General features: G+C 39.3%; 1 protein-coding gene across 2 annotated transcripts; it reads right to left on the minus strand.

Annotated features, from left to right (window-relative positions):
• Nucleotides 1-1,070: 1,070 nt before the first annotated feature.
• LOC133888300 (E3 ubiquitin-protein ligase BRE1-like 1) lies at nt 1,071-9,848 on the minus strand. 2 transcript variants are annotated; one of them, XM_062328487.1, is made up of 20 exons: nt 9,322-9,848; nt 7,363-7,524; nt 7,201-7,279; nt 6,609-6,833; nt 6,350-6,517; nt 5,909-6,102; nt 5,730-5,813; nt 5,463-5,582; nt 5,183-5,369; nt 4,928-5,088; nt 4,768-4,839; nt 4,548-4,624; nt 4,067-4,261; nt 3,811-3,883; nt 3,631-3,717; nt 2,276-2,413; nt 1,998-2,200; nt 1,752-1,917; nt 1,502-1,669; nt 1,071-1,361 (listed from the first exon to the last, which is right to left on the minus strand). In XM_062328487.1, exons 1-19 carry the CDS (start codon nt 9,439-9,441, stop codon nt 1,538-1,540), a joined length of 2,643 nt encoding a protein of 880 aa, XP_062184471.1. In that variant the 5' UTR covers nt 9,442-9,848; the 3' UTR covers nt 1,071-1,361; nt 1,502-1,537. The 2 variants fall into 2 exon arrangements, with proteins under 2 accessions (XP_062184471.1, XP_062184470.1); XM_062328486.1 differs by having other exon boundaries at nt 1,071-1,669.

The raw sequence follows: 9,848 nt of genomic DNA on the forward strand, positions 1-9,848 counted from the left end.
CCACAAAAAGTCAGAAGTTGCGAAACAAGACGGGTGTATCACAAGGTCAGAGAGGATCGAGTTCGTGCGACAAAAGCGAACGGACAAACATTGTTTTTTCAAAGAAAAATGATCTAAGGACGAACCAGGATAGGCGGAGAGGGTAAATTGTCCTGTGGGATCAGCGATCATACCAAGGCATCTTAAACAATCCATCTCTAAACTAACTACAAGCTTTGTCTACATCAGTTTTTTTTTTTTTTTTTACATGGCGGAGTGGGAACACCAAGAGATAAAAACTGACTACTAACTAATAGATAGTTTGCTCATTTACTCCAATACACGTACTGCTTACAATTTATTGACTTTGGAGACGATGCTATAGCATTCTAATGTGCTTTTAACCTATTACATGTGAGCCTACATTAATTTTCAAGATGATTTATAGTTAGGCTATTACGTTGTTTTTAGTGTCTAAGACATACTCCCTCTCCCCCTGATCTAAAATATAAGTCTATTAGAATATTGATCTCTAATATAACACTTTGTTTAATAACATCTAAAAAATCTATTGTTTTAAATAGAAAGAGTTATGCATTATGATAGTATTTTTCATGAAGCATCAAGTAACATCAACATTATTTTATCAATCGATCAAAGCTAAAAATGCTTCACTTGGAACAAACATAAACAGATTAATATTTGGAATCGGAAAAAGTACAAGCTTATACTGTGTGCAAACTTCCATACGGTGAGATGTCCTAGCTGCTGGTCAGTAAGAAAGGAAAGCCAAATTTTAGCATTCGCAAAGAGGTGGAACTGTGTGCATACTCCTACTAGGATATTACCCACGACATCTTTTTCAATTACATCTGTAAATACAATGACAATAACATACACTCAAGAGTCGAACAAAATCAACAAAAATATGCACGGAAGATTTCAGGTGAAAAATCTAACACCGTTGATGCTCCAGTCAATTAAAAAAAAAAAAGACGACTCATTCCAACTCTTATGAAACACAAGGCACCGCTACCAAACACGGAACGACAATATACTGGAAATCAAGTTGATGTTTTCAATTGCTCAAGTGATCAGTAAACACTAAATGAGATTTCACTATTGGCAATGTCCTGAAATGTACAAACTGGAGAACCAGTCAAAAAAATATGCACTCTTATTGTCGGCTACACCAATGAAGCTAAAGCTATATATTATACATTGCTCGCTATGGCGGGAAGCACTAATCCCATTTTGTAGGATTTCCTTTCCCCAAAGAACAGAATGGATAACGTGGTCAGACTAATCTAGCTGCTTCGACAGGACAGACTTTACAGAGGTGCAGGAAGCAACACTGGCATTATATATGCCAGCAGGGGCACCTGCAATTACATGGAGCCTACCAAATTAGGCTACTATCCGTACAAGTTTGGTTGTACAAGCTAAATAGTTACATCTCCCGACCAAAACACCATGGTCAACTAGCGCATATCAGCAATTAGTAAGCACCAAAGCAGCTTACCCTAGATGGCAGTGACACAAGCTTGAAACTTCCGTTTCATATATAGATAGGTTTCACATCATTAACCCCGAAGCTTAGTCCACAAGATGGACACCGCTTCTGACGGTTACCAAGAGACTTTTGTATGCACTGATTACAGAAGAGATGGTAGCATTTGGCAATCACAACCTACAATCGGAAACAATTTCATTAAATTAAATGTAGGTTGTTCATTGTACGAATGTGTCAGAGAATGAATCAAGTTAAATACCTCTTTCTGTCTATCATGACAGATACCACACTTCAATATCCCCCTATACTCCCTGACCTCATGGCGAAGCTTTTCCAGGACTACTGATTCATCTGCCTTAGCTCTAAGAGAGCTAGCTTTACTTGACATCAGTTCCAAATCGTCCTCTATTCTCTTCTTACTAAACCTGGAATATAAGTGATCATGTCAGACTAAATATTAAGAAATTAATGGCTTGTTGAGAAAGGAGATGTTTGTATAGACCACCTCTCCTTTTCTAATTCAATAAGCAGTTTGGCAACTTCCAGACGGTTGCTTCCAACATTCGCTTGTATTTCCTCCATTGACTGCCTGAGCTTTGGAGCCTCTCCATGCATACCCGCCAGCTTTCTCTGAGAATTGCCCAACGAAACAGATTGCTGCCATCCATCCTCTGCCAATCTCCTGGCCCGCTCTGACCAAACTCTTAGCTGGAAATTGACAAGGAAAGATATTCAGCTCTCCTGCCAGAATAGTATATGATCCAGTATTAATGTCCCACCAACCTGGTCCTCTAAGCGAACAATTTTCTGGTTGTATATATCCATCAAACTGCTTGCCTGCTGCAAATCCCTGTGCAAGGAGCACACTTCCAAATGCAAAGCATCATGTGACTTTTTTGCTCTGACACCCTCCATGAAAAGCTGCAGTAGCAATCAACTAAAAACTGTCAGGCATCTAGGTCTAACCCCCTCAAATGGACTGAAATGTACAATGCGCTGTTCTCAACTTCTCACCAGTACAGTATTATCAAAATAATTTTTGACACAACATACTAACTCAACTATGATGCTTCACCATCCGCTGATGGATATATACTAAAGACAACTTCAACAGATTATTTGCATAAAACACAAGTAATACTGCCAATTTAGCATGATCTAGGGAGGGGTGTTTAGTTGGCTCCCCCAAGTAACCATACCAAAATTTTGGTAAAAAACTATGGTGTTTGGATTCTGGCCCACAAAATTCAACTTCTTGCCCTACCCAAGTTCAGTAAAACCATTTACAACCCTCAATAAGATTAGGCATTCTTTGTATTGAGCAATGCCAAAGTTCTTAGGGCAAGGCTTGCAGCAATAAAATGGTGGCCGATTTGTGTCGGTACAGTTTGTTATGCCCCAAAAGAATGTGCAAGCACAAGAAAACCAGTGTTGCTCCAACACGGTTGCTAGTGTCGGAATCTAAAAGGGGTGCAAGAGTCCAATTCAGCAAACTAGAAAAAGTGGGACTCTTGAACTCTAATCTATAATTTATTTGAAATTATACATACTTTTAAAATTATTTTAAATCACCAATCATACCCCCCTTAAACCATGATCACAAGCCACAACACCATCCCTGTTACAAAGACACAGAAAATCTCAACACCATCCCCACAAGGAGCCAAAGACCAGCTTCAAATGGCTGCAAAACAAGTGTCACCTGCTGTAAAATATTCAAAACATTCATGGCACAAACGACTCTCAACCCTTCTCTCTATTCTGCCCTTCCCAGTGCCAAAACCTATCTATTTCCCCTCCTTCCTTCCTTTCCCACAAGCCCAAACAGCTTCTTCCAGGCTAGCTCTGTTCAAGCACGCCGCAGCGCACAAGAGACTTTAGACCCGTGGGGTGTACGACATGTGCCATACCACATCTGACACGCACTCACATGGTGATGCATGTAGACATAAAAAAAGTTTTCTTGGATACCTGAGTCGGAGTAACACATTTGCACAAACTGACTTGGTGAAGTGGCAAACGGAATCTTTTGTTAGGTTCTATGCATTTCAAGTAGAATAACACAGTAGTCATACACAATAATGCTGAGGAAGGCACATGCATAAAACAATTGCTTACATAAGTCCATTGAATTATACCTTGGTATTATGATCATCTCTTTCAATGATCTGCTGTAGCAATTGTTGATTTTGTGTCTGTATGTCTTCATATGCTTGCCCAATACTCTGGAATAGCAAGTAAAAATTTGAGACTTGAAATTATAGTATTGATAACCATGCTTGAATGGTATATATGTAAGATAGTCCACACTCTCACACCTCAATCTCCAGCAAGTAAGCTTCACATTCTTCATGTTTAGACTTCAGAACATCAGATAGTCTAACTAGATCCCTGAGCCATAGAAATTCAGCAGTTGATATCATTATAATTTGAGAAACTTATAAAAGAAAGTGTGGCTTATGTTCTATTTCAGCATTCTTGAGCCCCAGTATGAAGTGCAAAAATAAAATTTCTTTCCCAATAGCATTGCTAACCAACTAGCAGGAACAGTGTATTGAGTCCTGAATGACATACCTTCTAGAAGTCTCCAGCTTCTGACCTAATTCAGCAATCTCAGCTTCAGCAGTTGCTAGTCTCTGCTGTGACATTGCTTCAGCTTCATTGGCTGCCATTACGCGCTGCTCTAGTTTACTTTCATCAAGAGAAGATCTAAGGATGTGGACTCGAGCCCATTCAGAGAATTCACTGTCTCTCGATTCCATCACCTCTCTGCACAAAAGAGTATCAGGCTATGTAAGCATAACAGAAGTTCTGTCCCATAAAATAAATGTAATTAACATAGATGATGTTCAAGCTCTCAATAAGTTTTTCCATCATTAAAAAACTGTGATGTCCATAGGCAGTGAGTGTGAGGAACGCGCTACAAGAGATAATATGCCATAAACAAGTATATCAGCATTAACTACAACTGTTTTTGCATACTCCTAAAAAAATTGACATTCTTAGTAGAAGTTACACAGTATTGAGTAGAAATTCTGAAATAAGATGAAACTACCTGGAATCAGTGGACTCATGCTTATATAATTCCATAAATAGCTTAAGCTCCTGCATATTTTCCCTTAAATCGCGAACCTGCAGTACATTATTTTAATATATTAATAAACATGAGGACATGAACGAATCCGCAATAGTTAAACAATTGAACCTTCTTTAATCAGTAGAGAATATCAAACAGTATTGATAGGTATAAATCAGATCGACGAGAAAAGAAATACCACAGACTGAAGTTGGCTTATATCGGATACAGCACGGGCAGATCTACATGACAATTCTGTAATTTCATGTTCCTATAAAACAAAAATGAAAACTGACACACTGGCGGATAAATGTCATAACACTTCAGCTAATTGTTCAAGTCAACAACAGGGAACATGCCTTTCTGGTCAGGATACTAGAAAGTGAATGAACCTCTGCTCGCAAAGAATGCAACTCCAAGGAAGCATCCTTGTGTGTGGACAGTTCGCTTTGCATGGCATCCATTTCCCTAGGCAGTGATGACACCAGAGCTTTAAATTCTGAGATAACCTGGTTCCGACCTGATAATTGCAGAAAAAACTTTCTTATTCCCGGTTTTAAAGAGAGATCACATTGAAAGGTATTCTTACACATGCTAAACAGTAATCACAGCACCAGGTTCTCTTGAAGCCTCTTCAAGTTTCATCACCAGCATATTCTTTTCATCGCATAGTTTCTGCACATCTTTTTCAAGATCAGCAATCCTAGATTCACAGTATGCAGATACCTTCTGGGGAATTTCAGCCAGATCAACCTTTAGATTAAATTGCCTTTCTTGCCAAACAAAGCTATCCTTATCAACCTGAGACATGGCAAGTAGATGTTAACCAGAGCCCAAAGCTTTTAGCAAGACAGTTTTGCTATACAACCATAAAATCCACTGACGAGTAACCACCTGTAATTTCTCTAATAATGTTTGGTAGTGATCCAATTCTGCTTGTGACTTCTGAAGTTGGTCGTTAACAAGCTGAAAAGCTCTGGAAGAACGAATGCTTTTGAAATCTGTCAATATATTCTGGAAACAACAAAACAAATATAAAACAGGTCATATGAGATTTGACATTACAAGGTTCAACCCACAATAAATATGAACTATGGGATCCCAAAGCTATAAAGCAATTGTGCATTCCGTGCCTTATTAAATAATTTTGGTTCAACAAACCTGAAAAGTCGCTAACTTGTTCAAAATTTCAATTCGCTCTTCATGCAGTCTCTTTATTTCCTCCAGGCGCTTTGAAATCAATTCCTGCTTATAACAGTGAGTGTCAAATTTAAGTTCATACACGTCATAGACAATAGTTTGGAGCTCTAAAACTAGGAACTTGATAATTGTTTTATTACCGTTAATTCCTTGTGGGTGGCTTCAAGATCTTGCAATTCTCTCTGTTTATCCCTGACCTTATCTTCAGCTGCATTTTTGTTGCCCAGTGCAGGGAAAAGGATTGGAGTCCCTTGCTTATTGTCTGCCTGTGCTTTCAGTGCTGCCAGTTTGTGCTTGCTTTCTTCCAACTTGGCAACAGTACTGGCCCACTCCTCTGGAAAATGTAAATCAAACTTCCAAGTTAGTTTTACCTTGCTATTATCTCTATATGACTGCTAGGTCAAGATAGTATGAATAAAATATAGTATATGTTTCAGCTCCAGTGTTAGTATTAACTTGTTTGATCATTGAAGGCATATAGTACAGGGCTCGGCACTTTTAATTAAGGGCATAGATGCTTATTTTGGTAACTGGTTCAAACCGTTAAAAAAAACATAGCCTGAATCATCTGAACAAGATACCTTTCAGACGTTTCTGTTCTGCTCTGCTCCAGGCACTTGAATCTCTTTGGTTTTGATAGTTAGATGCTAACTGCCTGTGCTTCAAGTGAAGATTATCTACTTCTTGTACCACCCTTTCAAACTTGGACAACAAGTCGCTGGTGGCACCCTGCAGTTGCCTGCTGTGTTCTACAGTACATAAGCAAATCAAGGAAAGTCTTAGAAAAACATAAATGGCACACAAGAGCTATACTACAACATAAAGAAGACTAGAACAAACCATTTTCTGGTAACTTAGTAAGAGCAGTCGTAGCAAACTCCTTATTTGCATGCCACAGATCACTTGATGGACGGAAGATGTTCCGCAGAACATTGACTGTTGATGATTGTTCTGGAGGGACATCATTTCCCAAATGGCATCTGGGAGCACAACCAGAACTTTCGGTAGCACCAGCCTCAACAAGTCTTCTCAAAAAATCATTTTCTGTGGGCATGCATGCACCATCTAACAAAAAAGGTTTATAAGTATCTGAAGGATAACAATGAAAAGAAATAACCAAGAGTAGAAAACGTAAAACAGAAATGAAGGTATCTAGTTAGCAAACTCATCAGAATGAACAATTTAGTTTAATGGTTATTGACAATCAACAACCGATAAGTGACAACAGCAAGCTCTGTGGCCAAGCATGAAAAACTATAAAAAAATCATCTTGAAAGAGCAATGAAAAACAAACACCACAATGCTAGTTCACTGCTTCATTAGTAGCAAGTATAGATGTCAACAAATTCATAGAATTATTAGCTGCACAAGGTATCATTCTAGAATAATGCCAGTCAGATATTTTTGTAACACATTAAGTACAGCTTCATACCCTTTCTTACATTGCTGCGCCCGTCAGAATGTGGAGATCCACTTTTGCAAAAAGAAATTAACTCGAGATCTGCTACAAGCTGTTCGGAAAAAGGATTTCAGTATGAAAGTTATAATATATGTATATTTTCATGGTAACATGGACGAGGTAGGAGCAACTTACTCGCTCCCAAGAACTTTTGACCAGGACAAGTGTCTCATTATGTGTCCTCTGCTTCAGTTTTAAATCATTGAATTTACTCTCGAGAGCACGGAACTCAAACTTGTGGACTTCAAGTTGTTCCGCGAGCTTTTGATTTTTGTATTTAAGTACAGCAAAATCAAGCTGCAAATAAGATAGTATAAGATGGCAGTGCGGTACAGTATAAACCAAAGATAGCATTGCACTGAAAATGTGTTGTGGTAATTTCAGAATAAACAGAAAGGCATACCAATCCGGGCACCTTTAATGTTCAAACTTAGAGAAAAGCAAAGAAAAATAACAAGCATAAACAGAAACAAAATCATACTGAAGCGTACTGATGACACCAGCAACATGAAGAGAAATTGCCAAAAGACGAGCCACAGGACAAAGAAACAAAGCTGTATGAGAAGAAGCACGATATGCTGATAGCAAATTTTATCAATAATAAATAACCTGTCCATAAATTGTCAGTAGTTTCGACATCACACGGGAAATTTTGCAAACATATATGGTTTCAGATTGCAAGAAACAAAATAATAGTAGTGAAGGATCTGAAATAAGATATGCTACAAAATTCAAACGATAAGTAGCCAACACGTCTATTCCAAAATTGATGTGAGGGCGGTGCAGTAAATTTCCCAGATTGCACCAAATGAGGTAACAAAATAAAGGCTTAAACTAATGGGAAGCGGAATACTCGACAATGGCATGGGGCAACGAAGTAGCATTAGGCGTGCTATTAAACCCTCAGCCCAACAACCTTTGTTGTGTAAAATGTAATAGTCAAGTAGACAATTATTCATCACGGATGGAAGCTGCAATGATGAACTGGCAACAAATTTCATTATTAGCGAGCAACTTTGGACCACTCTAATGAAATGAAATGCAACACCCACCATCCAATAAGGACTGCTAATATATAAATGTTATCACCATTAGAGAAAAATTTATCGCCGAAAAAAAATCGATAAACCCAATAATCCCGTTTATCAACGGGGGCCGATAAATTTACTTATCGGCCAAATATTTCGGTAATTTTTGAATTTGACGTCTTTTGATTTCCAGATCTAACACGCGAGCAACAAAACGTCGGCGTGCAGGCCGTAGGCCGCTAGACGACCCCCTCCAATACTAATTCATTTATGTGTTATTTTTTATATCAAATAATTTGGATGCAATCTACGTGATTTTCTAGATAAATTGAGTTATTTTTTTCAAATTTTGTCCGAAAATTTTTGTCTATCGCCGATAGAATTCCGATAAATCCGATAATCCTATTTATCGCTAACCTCCGATAATTTTTTTTTTATCGATAAATTTTTCCTTAATCACCATTAAGCAAACATATGGATGTATCATCAACAGCAAGAAACATAGCTCCTTAAACTGCCTAGAAAATTATATAACATATGACATCCACAGAAAATACTAAACAATACCTTTTTTTGCTATCACTAGCAGGTATAAAAAACTAAGCATAGCACGTATGGAGACTATATACCGGTTAATTTGTTTCTTATCCATCATTGCACGATTATATAAAATATTACTTGCCCTAGCCAGAAACTAGTCACACAACCCTGGCATCACGCAAAACGGTTAACACATAGCGAATTCCTAAGAATATAAATAGACCTTCTCCCATTAACAAACACAAGACAATGAGCTAATTATTGGTCTTAGCATCAATATATAAACATTAAAGCGGATCTTGAGAAGCTCTTTTCTTATCTATACAACCAATCAGTTCTTCAGACAACTTTCAGCTGGATACCCAGCAAACAGCAAGAAAGGATGTTCGATGCCTAGCACATGAAAAGAATAGCTAAAACCTCCTGCACTATCTAGCTACCATTCAACAACGTAGAGCAAAGTTACCAGCATAAACATGAAACCCAGCAATACAAAGCTACCAGGCGACTCCAAATGGGCATATACCTTCTTATCTTCGGAGGGTGGAGCTGGTGGCGGCCGCTTGGCGGGAGCAACAGGGGCGCCACCGGGCGCGACGGAGCTGGAGAAACGCCGCTTCCGGTCCGGCTCCCCCGTGCTCCCCATAACCCTAACCCTAACCTCTTCCACGGCCTCCAATCCTCCGCATGCGGCGGCTGAAACCGACCTCACAGGCGCAAAATCTAACCCTTCCGACCACCCAGCAGCCCCATCCACCGGCCAAACCCGACCCGGCAGCTCCCAAACCCTAGAACACCGATCACCGAAACAAACACGAAGAAAAAAATCGCAAAAATAGGCGTGGCAGGAAGGAATTGGAGATAAGGGTGAGCGGATCGCGATGGAGCGCGCGACTCCCCGATGCTGTGGGGGGATGGGATCGAACCAGACAGGCGTAGGTGGGTGGGATTTTGTGGTGGTTTTGGTGTGCGTTTAGAGAGACCAGCGAGGAGAGGAGATGAGGACGAGAGCGAGAGGAGGCGCAACAAGACAAGGGAATAACAGTGGTATTA

This window comes from Phragmites australis, chromosome 13, assembly GCF_958298935.1.
Source record: "Phragmites australis chromosome 13, lpPhrAust1.1, whole genome shotgun sequence".
In the NCBI taxonomy this organism is placed as follows: Eukaryota; Viridiplantae; Streptophyta; class Magnoliopsida; order Poales; family Poaceae; genus Phragmites; species Phragmites australis.

What these genes read in the sequence shown, in the direction of transcription:
- LOC133888300 (XM_062328487.1), bottom strand. Translation starts at nt 9,441, where the DNA reads ATGGGGAGCACGGGGGAGCCGGACCGGAAGCGGCGTTTCTCCAGCTCC. An exon ending in AGAACAGAAACGTCTGAAAG is followed by an intron (nt 6,103 to 6,349) that starts GTATCTTGTTCA and finishes TACATTTTCCAG; the next exon opens with AGGAGTGGGCCAGTACTGTT. An exon ending in CTAGTATCCTGACCAGAAAG is followed by an intron (nt 4,840 to 4,927) that starts GCATGTTCCCTG and finishes TTTGTTTTATAG; the next exon opens with GAACATGAAATTACAGAATT.